Consider the following 21787-nt stretch of genomic DNA (forward strand, 5'->3'; position numbering starts at 1 on the left):
ACTACTATTTATTTGTATTTTTTTGACATACTTCGTATTGTGGCGAAACTTGTGATTTTTTTTTTTTAAATCCTCAAAGTTGAAAAAAAAACTTTTTTATGTTGAAGATTCATTTTAATGCTTAAATGCTTTACATATGAGTATGCTTTGTCTAGTTTACAATATTTTATTTACACTGCAAGCCCAAAAGCATTTAAGCATTAAAATGAATCATCAACATTAAAAAGGGTTTTTTCAACTTTGAGGATTTTAAAAAAAAAAATCGCACCTTGCGCCACAATATGAAGTATGTCAAAAAAATACAAATAAATAGTAGTATTATCTGTATGTAAGGATAGAACGGCCAACCTTATGATTCCAGAGATAGCCTCATTTTTAATGTCAGCGCCATACAAATTTTTCTTAAAAAAATTATAACTCCTTCATTTGTACACGCAATTGCTTCGTACGACATTTTATACCATAGTAATGATCAGCAGAATCCATTTCTAGCCAAAAAAAATACCCTTGAAAATTCAAGTCTCTATGTCTATGAAAGCCGATTTTCAGCCCACTGTGCGCCTGGGTGGGACCCAAACGCCATTTCACCTCAGCCTCCGACAGGTCAAAATGCTATGTTAGATAGATGAATGCTGTTGTGTCAAATTTTTAATGCAATAAGTGAAGAACTTTCGGATTTAATATTTTCAACAAACGAACATTTATATTTTTATTTATGTAGATAGATACAATACAGATTTATTCACTCTTGGAGTGGTTAGGTACCTTAGTACTCAAAACTCAGTCAGTACTCATTTACATAGATTTAATAATAATACATGTGTTAATACAATGTACGTTATAAATAGAGGTCGTCCAGCAAAGCTCCCCCCTCCCCCATGGATTGGAAAATATTGTGGGGAATCATTTTCAGGAATTTAAAATAAAATTAAAAAATTACCTAAAACTACTATAAAAGTCCATATCTTACTATTATTATTATTTCCTTCAAATCTTGAAACTGTATTATTGATAAATCTTGCCTATTTCTTACTTATCCCTTTGGTTTTGAAAAAATATTATTTACTTACTTACATGATTCCATATAATTGAGCTAGGATTCACTCAACACAAGAGCCTCGTCTCTTTATGGTGAGGAAAAGCTATTATTATTCACCTTTATAACACTGTATAATATGTATAAATTGTATATTTATTGTAAAAAACATACAAATATTAAATAAAAAAAAAAATAAAAATAAAAAAATTCCCTTCGAAAATTTTCTGAAATTCTCTAGTATCTTTCCTCCCCCCCATGGATTAGTAAATATATTGTGGGGAATCGAGTACTGAGCAAATGAAGAATACCCCGTACAAATTCATTTGGAAATCTAGGGAAATTTCAGTATGAATTGTAGGGAAATACAAATTTTGGGCATATCATCACTGAGAAAGATAGATATCTATGGATGTCTATAAACTAAAAATGTCAAGAAGTGTCAAAATCCTTGTGTCAAGTCGCACGTGGTTATTTTGAATTCTTTTGTTTGAGCTGAAATTATTTCGATAAAAGCGTTTTTGTCTTTACAAAGATGAAGTTTTCTTTTAAGGTAATTGTGAAAAAATATTTATTGATTCAATAAACGATTTCAGTGCATTCTAGTGTATTGTATACATCGCCCTTATTTACTAAAATAAATAAATGTTAGTTTAAAGAATGTGATACCTTCAACAATTATTGCTGAAACGTGCATTTGAATGTATACATTGTTTACTATTGTAATAGGAATGTATCTGGTGTTTTCCTTGAATGGCCGTAGTTTTCTTCATATGACTGACTTTTGTCATCATCTACAATAAATTTAAAACTGTAATTGCGCTACTCGCCCGGCCTAACACGAGAATTGATTTATCTACTGAGATGGGAATAATTGTTAAAAAAACAAATAGTTTGAATGTCCAGAAACATGTAGAGCTGTAGGGTATCATTTCAAAATCAATTATAAATTAAATAAAAATATATCTATATATACCAAAGGCCCCAAAACCTCAAAATAGTCTCTACTTTCTCAGTTTCAAATCAAATTAACTGCATACATTTTTAAAATCTATACAGTAAAATTATTATTTGCTCCAACGATAAACTAAGATACATGTAATATAATTAAAATTTTCACTTGTGTATAATTTTGTGGTAAACTTGTTGAATTCCGCTGCACACTGCAGGCTCTTTAAAAAAACAAAGAAGAATATGTCTATCTAATGTTTACACCTATTTAAGTCGGAGGTTTAAGTCCCACATGTACTAAATAGGTTTTTAGGGTTTAGTTTGAGTTATTTTAATAATTTATGCATACATCCTCACCTGAGAACTTAATTTTGATTGAGAAAAAATGTAACTTTAATGCATCTTTTACCATCTCCCACCACATAAATAGTTATTTCTTGTAGTAATTAAGTTGAAACCAAGTTATATTTATATATTCATTGCGTATTAAGGGTGCAGTGGAATTCGACAAGTTTATCAATTTTGTTTGCCGAATTCCGCCCCATGCTTAACACGCAATTTTTTTTTGAATAGCATTTGGTTTCAACTTAATTACTACATGAAACAACTATGTATGTCGGTGGAGATGGTAAATGATGCATTATAATTTTTACTGCGCCATTCTTGTGAAAAATCACCTCAACTGCGCTGTTCAATTATGGTTTCCTAAGCTCAATTTAATTTTATTATTTACAAACATATTTTTTTTTTTTTTTTTTTTTTAAAAGAAAGACAAACATTCCCAGGTTACGAATAACCCAACAATGTTTGAAAATCTCCTACTACCACCACAGAAAGCCGAAAATGTTGCTTGTGTTGTGATGGAGGACTTAGCCAGCCGAGGAATCGAACACGCGACGCTCGGGTGAGACCCAAGCGCTATGCCCACTCAACCACTGACCGGTCTACAGAAAACATACTTCCCGGATAGTTCACTTCAGATTAACACATTTTTATTAGAAAGTTTAAGCTTGCAGAAGATATGACTTTGCATTCAGAGAGCACTAGACATCAATTTTTAGGATTTATGATTTCTCATTAAAGTAGAATTTTTATGAAAAAGCTTAAAAATTCTACTTTAATGCAAAATTATCAATAGTTATTTACATATTTAATTATTTAAAATATCGCGGACTGTGAATACGAAAGGTTTCTGACTTTATAGATGTGAATACATATTATATGAAAAAGTTAGTTTTAATACAATGATTTGTTTTTGAGGTATTATGCCGTGTTGCACTACCTCCTCGCCAACGTTTCGTACAGCATTGCAGTGTCCATCATCAGGGCAGTTGTGTAAGGCAGATTACACATCTCCCCTGATAATGGACACTGCAATGCTGTCCGAAACATTGGCTAAAAAAGGAGGTAGCCCAACACTGCATAATACCCCAAAAACAAATCACTATAATACTTTTAGCTGTAAAAATCTCAAATTATACCAGTAGTTTTAAGTTTAGTTCTAAATTCTGAGTCTGTGATCATTCTTAATTCAAACTGATACACAAGCCAATCAGGCAAAGGGAATCAAAAGAGGAGGCGGCCTTACCGTCTCTCTTTCTGTTGTTTGTCAATAAATTAATCTGACCATGTACAGGTTATTCGCATTGTAATATGTAGAACTATTCAGTCTTCGAAAATAAAATCTGTTCACGAATTACTGCACATTACAATGGCGCACAAATTGCTGGATGCGTAAAAAACTATAAATCCCAAATCGGGTAAACAAAAGTTCCGGCTTGTTTTCAAAATTGAATATTTTGTTACACTATTTAGTAAGACACTTTTAATAATGCATTATAATTTACCCACCTCACTCATTTTTAGCATCGCTACGCAAGGTGGTTAGAATCGTCCCACAGTGTACTGCGCTGCAAATGTTTGCCTTATTTTAGTGAACTGGTTATTTCAATGTGCGTTTTTCGCAATGGGCGCATGGGCGGTTAATGTCTGACTGATTGATAGTTTATTCAAAGCGTTCTCGAACCCTCTTGGTGCCAAAAATATTGTCACGTAGTTTGCCTCCAGCTCGTCGAACTAATACCCGGATTACTTGGAAGGCAAGTTTATCCTTTTGGATGTTTGCGGTGGCAGTCCATTCCATGCTTTAGGTCCTGACACTCTTAAAGCACGTTATATACCTTCGATATCTTACTTCACCAATACTAATGGTTCAAATTTGTACTTTCCTTCTAGTTCAATAACCTTCTGGGAACCGTCTACCGCAAAGGAGACTTAATATTTACCCCAGATGGTAATTCAGTCATCAGCCCTGTTGGTAACAGAATTACCATATATGATCTTAAAAAGTAAGTTAAACATTAGTCCAGTATATTTTTCTTGTTGCCTGACAACATGTTTGTATTTGAAATACATAATAACGTTATTCCTTATGTTTTCAGTAATAAATCAAACACCCTATCAATTGAGAGTGATTACAATTTTACTGCCATGGATTTATCACCAAATGGTTGCACATTGGTTGCAGCAAATGAAGGTAAATATTAATTATAAGTCATATCCTATATCTCGATATTATTTATGATAATCTTTGAAAAATGATTAATTATTCTGTTTTATATTTTCACAGAAGGAGAAGCGTTTCTTATAAGCATGATCTCCTGCACCGTAGTTCATCAGTACAAATTTTACAGGGCTGTAACGGCCATTAAGTTCAGTCCAGATGGCAAACACTTTGCTGTTTGTAAAGAAAACAATGGTAAGCTCTTATTATATATCTATATAAATATAATGATATTTTCCTTGTGATTTGAACGACACAGTCAATTAAAACACAATTGAGTTTCTCTGTAAGGAAAGAAGAGGTTTATTTTGTTAATCTCACAAGATTTACATAAAGAAAAGAATTCAGTAACAAAACATTACCTGTAAGGAAAGAAACGACATTTAATGTTATTAATTGTTATGTCAATTCCTTAATCACAATTACAAATTATTGAAATTATTCCCATCAATCTGCTTTGTCACAACCCATAGATTATTTTTACTATGTCTTAAACCATAGATTACGAAATATTGATTCGACTGTGTAGGTACTGTGGCGCACATCCAGCCAGTGACAGTCCACGACACACACAGCCAAAATGACGAGACAAGCTCGGCATTAAAGAAAATTATATTTTTCTTTACATAAATAAAAATGTAAAGGTTTGTTTGTTCAACATCTTAAATCTCCGAAAGTTCTTCAACGATTGCTTGGAAATTTTGACACAATGTTGCATTTGAATATGCGTGTGTTTTTTATATACCTATATTACATATATAGATATCATCTGTGACATGTAAAAACATGCTTTTTTAAAAACACAGCGCCATCTGTGTGACGTAAAAGCAAAATGCGCTATTGTTTCTCTATCCGCATAGACAGACTGAGCCACAGCAACTCATGGTGGGGTACAGCTAGTCAACAATAATTAATTGAATTTTGTGAAAAACTTAATCCTTTTGCCAAGTGTTTTTATGTATATTTTATTTTTTCTTTGTTTTCATCCAAGCGTCCAGCCTGGCTTTAACATAGATTATAAGAACAGAATATACCTAGTGAAACAAACAATAACAATAAATATTAAAACATGTAATAGTAACATAAAATAGAATATAAACTAGAACAATACTACATATAAGACAAATCATTAAAACTACATTACCAACACTACTATACATTGTAGAATTCAACAAAGTGCTGTTATAGATTACGCTTAATTCTATAAATGGAGTCAGCAAAAGTATCAATAGTACTCCTAAACTTGTTGCCCAGATCATGCACCCTACTGGTTAGTGAGTGTGTCTGATTGTATATGTATTGCAGAAGAATGCTACATTTTGTCTTGTGATTGTAGTCGGTATGGGACCCTTATTAACACTATTACCAGCCCTTGATTGTATACCTATGACTCCCTTCGAGTTATTCGCTTCTACAATTTATTATTATTCATTTATTTAAATAATCAATTCTTGAATCGAAAAATTATTAAAATGTTCATATGATTTAATGATTAGAAAATATCTTTCTGAATGAATTGCTTTTTTACTTGAAACATTCTGATACGGAAATTAAAACTTCACCATAAGGCCTATTTGTGACGAGAAATTCTATAGTGAGGATCTTAAAAGAAATACTCAATCTTACGCATGTTATTTTTTACAGTTTTCATCATGAAATCTCCCGGCCCATACACTGGAGAGTACAATTCATTTGTGATGGAGAGAGTGTTCCGTGGTGCCGTGGATGACACAACTTGTCTAGAATGGTCCTGTTGTTCCCGATTGCTGGCCGTTGGCTCCAAAGACATGAGCACCAGGATCTACTCTCTCGACAAATTTGATAACTTCCGTTCGTACTTACTTGGCGGCCACTCGCAAATGATTGTTGGATGTTTCTTTGAAAAGAACAGTTTTGACATTACCACTATTAGTCGTAATGGTCAGGTCTGCATCTGGGATTGTAACTTCAATTCCGATGAACTGGTTGTGGCACAGCCTAGTAAGAAGAAGAAGAAGGAGAATAGCGAGATGGATGATGATGAAGATGATGTTAATGCAGAGAAAATTGTTGAGAATCCTCAGAATTCCAAACAGGTATTTATTTTTGGATCATTTCTCTTTCACATTCCAAATTTTCTTTTACAAAATTATGTTAGCAGTTTTCAAGTTACATTATCTCCTCACTAGTGAATATTCCTGAAACAGGGAATATTACGGGAATTTTCATCTAAATTATGAAAGTCCCAGATTAACAAATGATGTTTGTCTGCTAAAACGACATTACATCTTATTTATAAATGTATTATAAAAAATAGAGCATGATGAGGACAGAACTTTTGAATTTTTGGAAAATACCGAATAGTCACAAACAGTGTTGCCAACTCAACTACTTCAAAATATGCTAAAGTGATGGGAAAAATATGCCAGAAATATGCTAAATTCCTTTAAAAAATGCCAAAAAAAGCCAACATAAATTTAACTTAGTATTTATTGAGAAATATAGTGATGGGAAAAATATGCAGAAAAATACTAAATTACTTTAAAAAATGCCAAAAAAAAGCTAACATAAATTTAACTTAGAAATAAAATCAGTGAAATAAAATATCAATATCTTCATCTTCTTCTTCATCATTAACAGCAGCTGATGTGGAAGGCTGAGAGACGGAGTCGTAACTTTCTTTGGTACCAATGCAGCGTAGTACTTCGTCAGGAACAGTGTAAGAATAACAGCACTTTCCTGCTCCCTTTAGGCCAAATCTCACGTACAAAATGGCATTCAGGGTTCTCACCGCCAAAAGATTTCGGAGTTTTGTTTTGACCAGACTCATTTGGCTAAATACACGTTCAGTATCCACATTTGAATGCGGCAATGTTAAAATAGACATTGCAAACTGACGTAAATCACCAAAGGGGCTATTATTAGCTGCATATTTATATAGCATGACTCCATTCCAACACTCTACAGTGGAAGTCAAGGATTCCCATTTAATGTGACCTATGTTTCTCCATTGAGACACCAGTTTTTCAATCGATATCATTTTTGTTAGTTAAAAAATTTGTTTTTATTATTTTCATGTTTCTGTAAAAATAAGTCAAATAAATATGCTATATGCTAAAAGCATAAAAGTTATGCTAAACTTGGAGTAATTATGCCAAATTTAGCATATAATATGCTAACTCCTTGGCAACACTGGTCACAAAAATATAAGCTGAAAAATGTTACTATTATATTTGAGGCCGGCTGATAAGAATCTGATATCGACTGTCGAATATTCTTAAAAAAATATTGTTTTCAGCCACAACATTAATAATGCCATTTTTTGTAATATTAGCACTCTAGTACACCCAAAAGTCACGAGCCGCCACTGCGTATGACTTCATGCATACCCTGTCAGATTTCGATTGTTTTGGCAGGCTTTGAAAATTATTTTAACTATGAAATCGACATATGTAAAAAAATTAAAAATTTTGATATTTGAGTTAGAAGGTGAACATTCATAGTAAAACAAAAAATTGACTAGAACTCCATATTGTACTGACTGAATACTTGTACACTTGTAATTGTATTTATTAAATCCTGGATGCCCATCACTATGCCTCACCCTTTCACATTAACTTTTGTCAATTCATCATAGCACTTTTATGTATGGCTTTGTTTCAGAAATTGGAAGATTCAGTTCCTAGCTACACACACGTAGAAGGCACAGAGACAAGAGATGAGCAGGGCAAACTTGTAAAGGCTGACACTAGCGATGTGGTTAAATTTAAATATACTCGAAGTGCCAGGCATTATTTAGGTGACTTGGTGAGGAAAAATAATGTGGATGCCCAGCTGACCACCGCCGCCTACCACAAGGATACCAAAATATTAGTCACAGGTTTGTCACTATTTTGTTTTACTTCCTCAGGGTTAAGAATTTTTGGAGGAAGAATTAATTCGTTGGACAAAATGGTGTCTGACAAAGGGGGTTACTGTACCTGTTCTCAGATTTTCTCCTAGCATCAGGTGTTTTTTTTAAATACATACTAGTGATGGGCAGGATCGAAACATTTACACGAAAGCAAAGAAAGAAAAGAAAAAAAATTACAAAAAGCCCAAAAAACGATAATACGTACTATCAACAAGCGACCGACAAGATACTCCTCCACTCGACTCTTCACTGAATACAATGTCTTAAACATACGGCAACTCCACATAAAATTTACTCTGATGCATTTTTTGTACAAATATAAGAAAAAAACCCTCGTACACCACAATTACACCACCAGAACAATAACCAACCGACACTACAACGTACCTACACTACATACCACGTCAGCTCGAATACATTTCATGTACCTAGCTCCCAAAATATTTAACCTTCTCCCTGAAAACTTAAAAACCGAAACCCAACCCCATAAATTTAAAAAACTAATATCAAAATGGATAAGTTCACTTGGAGACCACAATATATAAAAATTGGTACATAAATTAAATTATATTATAATTTTATCAACTAATTATCAATTATTATTAATATTTAATACTATTTTTATTACTATAAATACATTTAGAAACCATGATTTTAATATTTGTAATGCAATTAAATTTGTAGAATTTAATAACTTTTAATTTAATTTAATTTGTATAGTTTTATTACTTACTTATTATTTAATTTAATTGTATAATCTAATTAACTTATATTTTAATCTAATTTGCATAACTTTATAACTTATAATTAACTTATTTTATAAATCCAATCTGTAAACATAACCCGCCATAACACAGGGACATCCCTAGCATGGCGGATGAATTATCACAAATATGTATAAATGTTCAACAAGTTCTTGTAATAAATAAATAAAATAAAGAAATATTTTGATCGAAACATTAAAAGAATCGAGTGATTAATCGATTTAATCGCACAGACTTCAGCGGGAGCAATAGCTGCGGACAGATGTAGATTTTGGTCAGGGTGGGGGGTGGGAGCACATAAACAAAGCATGGTACACTGGTATGGCAACATTTTACTAGGTATTTTAGGTAATTAGGCTTTTGCAAAAAATGGGCTAAACCAGTGTCTTCATACTGGCAAAGATGTTTATTGTTTACTTGCAGATAGCAAAGTGAATGATGATGTGAATGACTAGAAAATTTGTATGCATTTTAATATGACATTAAATTTATAATATCTACATTTAAATTAAATAAATGATACAAATAAGTTTCGTACCTATTATAAGGAAATACTACATACTTGAATATTCCTATTGGAGGTTTGAAATTTAAATTTATTAATAACCTTCCTAACTTATTATAAGTCAGAATGCCATTTTTTACACCTACTAAATGCACGGGCGTCATAAATCCCAACCTAAAATATGTTCACATACTCGTAGCTTCTTCGGTTGGTAGATAATATCATAATTAAACATTTGACAATTAGCAAAGAATAATTGTGAATATCAAATCGTATTAAGTACGTAACACAATGTACCACAGGAATAAATATCTCGTTTGTCAAATAATCTGAGATATTTTTGACGTTTCTCAGAGATCAATTAACTTTTTCAAGTGAATTCTGACCAATGACATGACGGCTGTGGTTTCAAATGATTTTCAAAATGATTGTCTCGGACTGTGTGATGATTTTTGACAGAATCGATTTGTTTATGACAATGAATCGAAATATTCCGATGATCAAAAAGATCGAGGGTAAATATTTACCTACGACTACCGTTTTTACTACTACAAAAAATTGCCCCTTTAATAACGCCTGCTCGCGTCCCCTTTAGAGTTATATCCCAGTTTTCAAGTAGTTTGTGGGCTACGCTAGGTTTGTGATTTAATTCTACCTAATCCAACCTAACCTAACATGTACGGAATATTTTCTCAAAGGGTAGTCGTAGGTAAATAATTACCAGATCGAGTAAATCATTGATGATCCATCGATTGTGCCCATTGCTACTTCATACGCAACAATATTTAAATACAAAATATAAATTTTTTGAGATGTGATTTATTTTTTGTATATTATGCTGTGTTGCACTACCTCCTTCTTTAGCCAATGTTTCGGACAGCATTACAGTGTTCATCATCAGGGCAGATGTGTAAAGATTGTGGTGAAGTGCGTGCTGTATGTATGTGATACCGTGTCTCTACGTCGGCTAAAGAAGGAGGTAGCGCAAGGGCATAATACTTCAAAAAGAAATCACTTTCATGTATTATGTTATTATTTTTTTAATGATAAACTAATGTGGCATTTATTTTTTCTCAGAAGATTTTTTCAATTTTTATGGTTGTTTCAGGATAATAATTATTGCTAATATTAATTTACATATTATATTATTAGCTGTACCCCGCCCCGCGTTGTTGAGGCTCACTTTGTCTGTGCAGATAGAGAAACAATATTGCGTGTTTATTTTACGTCCAACAGATATGCTTTTTTTACCTGTCACAGGTGACATCCGTATAATATAGGTATATAAAAACACTCGCGTATTCGAATGCAACTTTGTGTCAAAATTTCAAAGCAATTAGTGAATTTTCTGAGATTTAGATTTAGAACAAATGAACATTTAAATTTTATTTATATAGATTTATTCACTATTGTCGTGGTTAGGTACCTTAGTACTCAGAACTCAGTCGGTACTCATAAAGCCAAACGCAAAGAATCGATAAGTGTCTTACAATCCTTAGTAATTTAACTGTCGTAGATCAAATGGACTGACGTATATGATATCAGGAAGTAAAAAAAGAGAGAATGCGCCCACAATAGTAATATTTGTCTAAATCTAATAGTCAAAGTTGTTGTCATTTGTCGACCTTTGTTTTCATTCAAATGTATATGGTAGGCATTTCTAGCATGATGTAATTATCCCTTGAGTGTAGGAAACCTAATTATTTGTGGCTGGATTAAGAATATAGTAATTGTGTAAACAAGAACCTTGTGTATAAAACTATTCAAGTCAAATCAGATAAAATCTTAACTGAAACCTGAAATATTTTTCAGGTTTTTCCAATGGCTCATTCTTCCTACATGAACTTCCCGAAGTGAACTTGATTCACTCTCTCAGCATATCAGATTACCAAGTGAGCTCCATTGCCATCTCCAAGCCCGGAGATTGGATTGCGCTGGGCTGCTCAGGAATTGGCCAACTTCTTGTTTGGGAATGGCAAAGTAAGTGTTTTTTAATTGATGCTTATCACCAGAATAGAGTTATAAATGATTAATTTATTATTATTTTGACAATATGCAATGTTTACCTATATTTTGAATATAGGTGAGCAGTATGTAATGAAACAACAAGGGCATTCTTCCGACATGACCTGCCTATGCTACTCACCTGACGGACAGTACATTGCCACCGGTGGTCATGACGGCAAGGTTAAACTCTGGAATACAACTACTGGCTTCTGTTTCGTGACGTTCAGCGAACACACCAGCTCTATCACTAGCGTCCAGTTCAGTTCCAACAAGAAGTTCTTCATTTCATCTTCTTTGGATGGCACAGTAAGATGTTACGACATTGTAAGGTTTGTATTTTTGTTTGACATTGTTTGTTAAATCCTCTTCTGATCATTTTCATGGCGGGCAGTGAAAAAAGGGTGAAAGGCATATTCTATTTAGTACTAAGATTTAAACAGTTAATTGCTAATTTAAAATGGTAGCATTTGCCCTATTTTATAACATTTTAAGTACACTTGAAAAATTAATGTTTTGATATCTTTGTCATAATTTTTTTTGATTTTGTATCCTAGCAAAAGTGTGTTTGAGGTCCAGGTTGCCTGATTTGTCGCTATTCCACCATTATTATGCAAATTCTTAACAACTCGAGCCATGGAGATATCCAGGCGTTCCGTTTTCAATTTAATTAATATACCTCCATATATTAAAACGGAAATATATGAACTGCTTATAGCAGTTTAGAGCCAATGAATCCACCCAATTTTTAGGTTTTATAATTAATTTTAATTTATCTCCAGTGGTTAAAATCATTTTGTGACTGTTAATATCTTTGTTTATTTCAGGTACCGTAATTTCCGAACGCTAACCTCTCCAAGCCCAGTGCAGTTCAGCTGTGCGGCCCTAGACTCCAGTGCAGAATTGTGTGCAGCAGGAGGTCAAGATGTGTTTGACATATTTGTTTGGTCTATCAAGTTGGGAAAGTTGTTGGAGGTAATAATAATAATTATTATTGCTATCTACCTGTATGCTGATGATGCGGTGCTGATTGCTAATAGTGTGGATGATCTGCAGTCTCTCGTGTCTAGGATGAACGAAGTATGCATGAAGAATGAGTTAATGATGAATGTAAGTAAGTCTAAAGTAATGGTGTTTGAAAGAGAGAGTACGAAAACAGTGTGCAATATAGCTGTGAATGAGGAATACTTGGAGCAGGTGGATGAGTTTGTGTATTTAGGAAGCATGTTTACGAGAGATGGGAAGGCTGACAGAGATATTGAAAGAAGAGTAAATGCAGGTAACTCCATTAATGGAGGACTGAATGCAGTTGGAGCGAACAAAAAATTGTTCAAAGAAGCGAAATTAGCAGTCCACAATGGAGTTCTGGTACCTACCCTGATGTATGGAAGTGAGGCATGGAACTGGCAAAGAAAGGATGAAAGTAGATTGAATGCTGTTGAAATGAAATCCTTGAGGCGTATGTGTGGTAAAACTATGTATGATTGCGTGAGGAATGTAGAGATCCGGAAAGAGTGCAAGGCTGATGTAAGCGTAATGAGTAAGATCAAGAAAGGGACGCTTAGATGGTTTGGGAATGTAGAGCGAATGAGCGAAGAAAGGAGTGTAAGGAGAATATACGATGCAAATGTGAATGGTAGCAGAAGTCGGGGACGCCCGAGGAAGACATGGCACGACCAAGTGAATCAGATACTTGAATCGGGCCATGTCAAGAGTCAGAACAATAGAAGAGTATGTATGAGACGATGTATGAATGTGAATGAGGCAAGGAGTGTGTGCCAAGACCGAGTTGTTTTGCTGTCCGTCCTCTCTGCCTACCCCTGCGGAGAAACGGCGTGATGGTTAGTTAGTTAGTTAGTTATTGCTATCAAAAATACACACTGCTATGAACCTATCTACATAATATAAAACCATAAAAATACATTTCTGCAAAAGACAGGGATGGCAGGTAGCATGGCAGTCAAAAAATATTCCAAAAATAAAAACCAATAAGAAAACATTGATATACCATTAAAAAATAGGTTGTTTTTCTATGCCTTCAAAGCAACTTCATAATATGTATACTTTTTACACTCACATTCTGTGGTCTGTTTTTTGCCTTGTTATTTATGAATTATTTTGTCCATTTTCAGGTTTTAAGTGGCCATGAGGGTCCGGTAGTTAGTTTGGCGTTCAGTCCAGCACTTTCCAGTTCGGCTTTGGCTTCTGTCAGTTGGGACAAGACAATTAGGCTGTGGAATTGCATTGAAACAGACAGCGATCATGAGACCATCAATCTTACTTCTGATGGACTGCAAGTTGCCTACAGACCAGATGGACAACAGGTAATATTATTTGGTGTTTGTGAAATAAGAAGGAACCTATAAATATATTCGATTTTGTCTGTCCAATTTTGAAGGATCATGTTGAAAGGGATTGAAAAATGGACATGACTTAAGGAAAGGACGAGTTGAAGGTTGAGCCTTCCAACATGTTTCCTTCAGTTAAGTAGTAGTGGAGGCCCTATAAGTAATCCAGCGATAATGGGTATTCTTATAAAGAAAAGAAAAACATTTGAATATGACTGAAGGTAGTGGGAAGCAAAGGAGATGGGGAAGAGGAAGGTAGGGAACTGCCTGGCTCTTCAGGTCTAGTCACTAAACACAGCTAAAACCATTACAAGCATTATTTAAATTTCGAATGGAGGTCTTTTTACCAGGGCGATATGCTGATAGTATCTTCCACTCCGTAACGTGCCACAAATATAGAATTAATTGTAAAACAAACAGATTAATTTAATTAAATTTACTTACGTGCACACCGGGATTTGAAACCGTGACCTCCAGATTCATAGTCGAGAACCTTACCTCTCGACTACTGAGGCTGTTAGAAATATGGATTATGTACTAAAGAAGGACATTTTTTCCAATAATCCTGGTATAGTGAAAGCGAAATGGGATGGATTTCTTTATGTTGTTGTATCTTTCTCACTACAGGTTGCCGTTTGTACGTTAGATGGTCAGATTTGTGTCTTCGATGTGCGAACACTAGAGCAAACTAATACCATTGACGGAAGGAATGATCTTGGAAGTGGTCGTTCGGACACTGACATGATTACTCCTCAGAAATCTCTCAAGGCTAAGTAAGATATTCTTGTCCGTTTACACCTAAGTTTATTGCAACTCATTTAAAAAAAAAAAAACATTTATATTTTTATTTCACATTTCCTTAAAGTTTATTATAATTATATTTACATTCAATCTACATTTTCCCAATTTTTAATACCACTTGCCACATTGTGTTTCTGTACTTCAAAAATGTTTTTTAGCTTTGTAACATTACAAGTATTATATATTCTTATGAATTCAATTATGTCTAATTCTGTCTGCTATTTTGTCTAGATCGTTCACATCTCTATGTTATTCGGCTGACGGGAAATGCGTTTTGGCCGGAGGACAATCCAAAAATATCTGCATTTACAGTATTAATGAATCAGTACTTTTAAAGAAATTCCAAATCACACTAAACAAATCATTAGATGCAATGGGCGTAAGTATACAGTTTATTTTTATTAATTCCGTAAATACACATTAAGGCGATGCCATACGTAGTAATGCAAAATCATGTGTTTTTGGTTTGAAAATTTGGTCGCCTAGAAACGTTTCAGATGCTTTAATTAAATACTGCGAGTAGAATACATCTTGGCCTTTGAAATAATCGAGTATTTTTATATAAGTCTTTTTATAAGCCCAGAAAAAAATAATGTATAGGCCTATGAAAACTGCTTTAAAGTTCAAAATCTCCTACTTACGAACCCATTTTCGGTTATGATTTTATTGTATAATGTGGCAAATTAAGCTATTTATAAAATGATCGAAAAAAATTTAAATATTTATGCCTGAACATCCACAAAATAAAATAAAAGGCACTTTTTGGCCATGTTTTTTTCTTGCATAAATCAAAACAGGCGGATGGTGTTAAGCGGGAATTTAAACCTTATCGCCATCTACTTAACGGTTGTTATTGATAGCGGCTCAATTTAAAATATTACACGACGTAGTGCATCGCCTTAACATAATATGTTATAACCTACATCCATGTAATGTTTTTATTTAGAAATTAATATTGAATATTTTCAGGATTTTGTAAGTCGGCGCAACCTGACGGAATTTGGAAATCTGATGCTTGTGGAGAAAAGGAGTGAATTAGAAGGGGGCGATGTTAAACTGAGGTTACCGGGGGTGAAGCAAGGCGACATGGCCGATAGAAACTTTAAACCAGAGGTTTGTTAAATAATATTATAGAATCAATCAGGCTCTTTCAGATGTCTTTTTTTTTACATTAGCTCTACATATCATCTTTAGGATACTGTGTGGAGGGTATTTTTTAGGAAAAGAAGGAGAGGAAGTTCTGGGTAGGAAAAAGGGATGAGTCAGTGTGTCCAGGAGTGACAGACATATGAATTCATCCCTTCCACTGCGGTGCAACGCGTTTTTCGGAGAAAGCTCTGTTGGAGTGGTCAAAAGTTCTCTCTCAACTAGTCTCCTGATCTGGCCTGCCATGCGTTTGGTGGACAGACGTGTCCGCCACCAAGACCCGGATAAACCTTACCCCGTGAGCCCCTGTTAAGTCACCAAACGTAGCGAACTACTTGGGGTGACCTATGGTAGATGTGTAGGTTATCCAATAAATGAATACATGTATTAATTAAAGCGCTAAGTGCCAAAAACTAGAACTGCTTGCTGTAACAAAATACTGATTTGTCTAATTAAATTATATGTGGCCTACCCTTAGTAAAAATGTTACTTAGTAGTATAGAACAATCTCGACGGCTTCCATAATTTAAAAGCATAAATTAATTTTGCATTTCTACAAAATAAAAGTTTAAAACGGACAACGACGGTTACGGTGAAGCTCCACAATAAGAATTTTATTTAATGCTCTAAGTGCCAACTCAGGGGCTCTGGCAGATCTAAGTGCACAACCTTCTCATGGGGAATAGGGATGTGCATATAAATAAAACAAATCACTTATTTGTTTAATTTAATTAAAAAATAATCTGATGTAAAAGTACATATTTATTTAAATGATTCAAACATAATAAATAGTGTCGGTGTGTGAAAATTAAACATAGGAATATAACTTTTCACAAAACTTATAAACATATTTTAAAAGGAATACAGTGTTTCAAAAGTAGGTACCGCTCTACCAAACAAAATGCAAATTATAATAAACAGTTTAAGAAAATAATACAATACCTACCTACCAAAATGTATGGAAAAAGCATAGATAATTTTGTATTTGACATTTGGTTGACACTCTTCACCGATGGCGACATCTACAATTAGCTTTGCGTGGCCAACCCCATTATGTATTGTGAAAGCATACATTTTGATTAATAAAAGTTCGGAGGTCATATCATTAAATGCATGTTTTTATTAATATTATTGTTATCAACATCACGAAAGACCAATATATCATTGGAAACGGCTTTATGAAACATAACGACACTAAAAAACTTAATTATTATTTTCCATGAAATAAGTAGGTACAATAAATTAAAAGTTACGAGTACATAAGAAAAACAGTGGAATTAAAAGAATTATCTGTTTACAAAATGATTGGATTCGAAATCAATATTTACAATATGAATGAATAATATTATTACGACAGGCATGCACATCACTAGCGCGTCAGAACCAAAACTAACAAAATGTACAGAAAAATAATATTATACACATACCTCAGAATTTGGTGGTTTTTTGGCAGGAATGACTTTATTATTTAGTGTGGAATACTCTTGGCCACTGGTTTTTAGTTTTTTTTTCGCATTTTGCACACTTCCTTTACCTTTTTAATGGCGTTTTACAAGCAAGCTCGCGACTGTCAACACACCATCGCCGGCCATTTTATATGGAATGTCAATGCACAATGTTGTGTCACTTAAACCATTTTAAAAGATAACATACCAATGGAGTTACAGCGATGCCTGACTTCATCAATTTATTGTATTTTTTTGAACTGCCTGAGGCACTTGGATCCTATTTAGGGTTATTGGCATCGGTACATAGAATACATTTCTGTAAAAACATCGTTTTCGATTTTTTGGGCACTTAGCGCCTTAATTAATACACGTATTCAAATGGTTCTGGAGCTTCGGTACCCATACCCGCCTCCCAAATTGAAATAGCCTTATAAATTTAATTTTATAGCAATATAAATTATGCTATTTTTAATTTAATCCTTTCAGGTACGAGTATTCTGTGTACAATTCTCTCCTACTGGTCAGAGCTTCTCGGTGGCTACAACGGAAGGATTGATGCAGTATTCCCTGAACACCGGTGGAGTGTTCCAGCCGTTTGAACTTCAGCTCAATGCCACTCCTCAGATGGTGAAGGAGGCCCTCAATAAGCAGGAGTGGACGGAGGCCTTGATGGCCGCTCTGCAGCTGAATGAGATGAAAATCATTCAGGAGGCTGTTGAACGAGTATCTATCAGTGATAGTAAGTTTGCACAAACAGTTTGTTGAATTAAATTATTATCTACAATACTTTCGTATACCTATGGCCGCAAACCATCCCAAAATAAATCGAATCATTACAATAAATCAGTAACAATAGTAGAATTACATAGTGCTGTCGCTGTCACTTCCGTCTACTCTTATGTCGAGTCTAACTCGACATTTTAAAATAATTAAAAATGTTTAAATCTGATTTATTTTATCCAAATTCTTTGTAACACAATCTAAAAACGTCAAATTATATTCATTAATTATTAATTATGAATTGGTGGCAGAAAAAATCAATAGTAATTAAGGACGGCAAAGGATTACATAAATAAAAGTACACTGTTTCACATTACTTAGTATTGTCCATGATCTGGAACAGATCTCTCCTGTTTGTTTCTTAAAAACCATTTATAAATGGGATATCACAAAATTATTATACAGGGTGTCCGGGGGTAAAGTGCGCTAACTTCGGTAGGTGAGGTAGAAGTAAAAAAGATAAATAATTTTTTCGAAATTACAACTTTTTTTTCCCATAATAAAATATTTTTCGATAGAAGAATATTTATTTTCCCATATAAACAATTCAACTTTTCCCGCAGACACCTTGTTGTAACTTAGAACTTGCAACCGATTTTGATAAATTTAATGTTTTTAATACAAATAAATAAATTATTGTTTATTTATTAGTTTTTTAATTTATTTCAGTCCAGCTTACTATTGCAAGTCTCCCCGATGAATACTTGCACCGGCTTCTCAAAGCGATTTCCACTTTGTTTGAGGACAGCCGCCACATAGAGTTATACCTGCATTGGATCAGCTATGCGACTACAATACACAATTCTCGTCTGCAGGGAATGTTCGCTATGCCCACACTTCTGGCTTTAGAAAAAACACTTTCTAGAAAATATCAACAGCTGTCTGAAATGTGAGTTCTTACCGCACAATTAAACAGATAATATTTTGTTATTATGTACTTGCTGATTCAATGATTGAATGCTTGTCTGTCGAATGGAGGCATGAAATGTTTATTTTTCTGAAATTGTGAAACTGGTGAAATTGACATTTGAACCCCATATCTTAATTATAAATTTGTCTTATTTTTTTTACAGCTGCGATTTTAACAAGTATACAATGCAATACATTCAGGATCTCGGGAAGCGCAATCGACAGAATGAAGAACAAATGGAAGTAGATGAGCACCATTCGGGAAGTGAATCCAGTGGAAGAGGAACGGCTGATTCGGAGAGTGAAGAAGATGATGTTGATGAAGAATCTACTTGAATAGGCTACTTGCATCTTAATTAAAAAAAATATATGAAAAGGCATTATGTATTGTGTAAAAAACTAAATATAAATTATATATTTTTTTACTTCTCAATCTCTATCTAGTACAGTGGTGCCTCACACAACGAACTTAATTCGTTCCAGGAGCAAGTTCGTTATGCGAAAAGTTCGTTATGTGAAACGCGTTTTCCCATAACAATACATGTTAAAAAAAATAATTCGTTCTGTAGCATAAAATATGGTAAGATGACATAAAAAAAAGATAAATTTTTTGTTATTATTTTTATTTAGATACATCTAAAAATATAATGAAAAAAACACACATTTTTTAATTTTAAGAAATAATCGAATCTTGCACATCTTCATCCATTTTCCGCCGATGGTGCAGTGAAAAACCTGTCCAAAGTCGTTTGTTTCTCTCTTTTCTTCAACATCTGCCGGAAATAACGGACAAGAGTATCGGAGTACAGGTCGTTGATCCTGTTTGCTTCCCTTTGAGCATTGTCCTGTTGTTGGGCCAGAAGTGTTTGGAGCTCTTGTCAGCAGTTGTCAGCTCTTCTTTGTGTTCCTCAATAAGCTCCTCTACATCCTCTTCCTCTACCTTTAATTCCAACCTTTGGGCCACTGTGATGATGTCCTTCACCACTTCTGTGTCATCAACTACTGCTTCTTCCTGAATCCACGAAGGCACAAGCATCTTCCAAGCAGAAATGAGGGTCCTTTGTGACACTTCTTCCCAGGCCTTCTGTATAAGTCGTATTGCCAAAAGGATATCAAATTTCTCCTTCCAAAACATTCGGATAGTCATATTGTCTCCACCAAACTCGCATTCTTCAAACACCTTATTAAAGAGGGCTCTAGTGTAGAGTTTTTTAAAGTTCGCAATAACTTGCTGATCCATTGGCTGGAGAATGGATGTGGTGTTTGGTGGCAAATACTGCACCTTGATAAAAGGATAATTTTCCTGCAATATTTCTTCTAGGTCTTTTGGGTGAGAAGGGGCATTGTCAAGTATCAGGAGGGCTTTGAGCGGCAGTTCTTTTTCCAACAAGAATTTCTTCACGGCAGGAGCAAAGGTTTCCAGAATCCATTCGTTGAAGATAACTTGGGTCACCCAGGCTTTTTGATTGGACTTCCAATGGACGGGCAATTTGGACTTAATAACGTTATTTTTCTTAAAAATTCTTGGATTTTCAGAGTGATAAACCAATAGAGGTTTGATCTTGAGGTCTCCGCTGGCATTAGACGAAATCATAAGGGTAAGTCTGTCCTTCATGGCTTTGTGTCCTGGCAATTTCTTCTCTTCTTTTGTAATGAATGTTCTGCTCGGCATTCTTTTCCAGAAAAGACCCGTTTCATCGGCATTGAACACTTGTTGTGGGCAGTATCCTTCATCCATAATAAATTTTTGAAAATTAATAGAGAACTTTTCTGCTTCTTTTTTATCAGCACTGCCAGCCTCACCATGCATATTAACGCTGTGGATTCCATACCTTTTCTTAAATCTAAAAAACCACCCCCTGCTGGCTTTGAAATCTTCTTTATTATCTTGATTGCTGCTACTTCCAGGGATGTTTTTCTTTAGATCTTCATAAATTATCTTGGCCTTGTAACAGATAATATCTTGGGTTGTTACGTCACCTTTCACCTGCCTGTCCTTAATCCAAATCGCTAATAGCCTCTCCATTTCCTCGTGGATTGAAGATCTATGTTTTTCATTAAATAGTTTTGATACTCCTTTGGCTACTTTGGCTGATTTTATTGCATCCTTGTTTTTCAAAATGGTGAAAATGGTGGTCTTGTTGAGGCCAAACTCTTTGACGAGGTCACACTGTTTTACCCCACATTCACTCCTTCTAATTATTTCCTGTTTCATTTCAAGAGAAATCACCTTCCTGCTTTTTTTAGAACCCATCATATAAAAAAAATGTTGAGTTTATCTTAAAAGGACGACTGCCGTGATACGTGTGCGATTTAATTCGTAATGAAGAACGATTGCTGCGATACGTGCGTAAGTTAAGCGTACTACGCAGTGACTAACGAGTCTAACGACTGCCTGCGCGGGAGGATGCAATTAATCGGCAGTGATCGTAGAAGATCGGGCGACTTCGTTGTGTGAAGCGAAGTTCGTTGTATGAATCGTGAAATGAACGAAAAGGAAGTTCGTTGTGTGCAGCATTCGCTGTGCGAGGCGTTCGTTGTGTGAGGCACCACTGTATTGTTATTAATTTTATTAACCTGTTTTTATTTTTTAAATTTTGACCATAATTATAGCCAGGTACAACCTGGGTGAGCTTTATT

General features: G+C 34.3%; 1 protein-coding gene across 1 annotated transcript; it reads left to right on the top strand.

Moving 5' to 3' along the window:
* The first annotated feature begins 1461 nt into the window (after positions 1-1461).
* LOC149423435 (periodic tryptophan protein 2 homolog) lies at positions 1462-19736 on the top strand. The gene is made up of 16 exons (XM_089631964.1): positions 1462-1589; positions 4223-4335; positions 4429-4523; positions 4617-4745; positions 6195-6625; positions 8193-8409; positions 11524-11691; positions 11795-12047; positions 12543-12690; positions 13848-14039; positions 14691-14836; positions 15096-15243; positions 15834-15977; positions 17945-18197; positions 18908-19127; positions 19312-19736. Exons 1-16 carry the CDS (start codon positions 1572-1574, stop codon positions 19481-19483), a joined length of 2847 nt encoding a protein of 948 aa, XP_089488090.1. The 5' UTR covers positions 1462-1571; the 3' UTR covers positions 19484-19736.
* Positions 19737-21787: the final 2051 nt, after the last annotated feature.

The sequence above is a fragment of the Hesperophylax consimilis genome, chromosome 5 (genome assembly GCF_061612785.1).
Source record: "Hesperophylax consimilis isolate HC1 chromosome 5, BYU_Hcon_1.0, whole genome shotgun sequence".
Classification (NCBI taxonomy): Eukaryota; Metazoa; Arthropoda; class Insecta; order Trichoptera; family Limnephilidae; genus Hesperophylax; species Hesperophylax consimilis.

Excerpts from the sequence above, each read along its gene's own strand:
- LOC149423435 (XM_089631964.1), top strand. Across the intron at positions 4,524-4,616 it reads ATTGGTTGCAGCAAATGAAG|AAGGAGAAGCGTTTCTTATA; the intron begins GTAAATATTAAT and ends ATATTTTCACAG. Across the intron at positions 18,198-18,907 it reads ACGAGTATCTATCAGTGATA|TCCAGCTTACTATTGCAAGT; the intron begins GTAAGTTTGCAC and ends AATTTATTTCAG.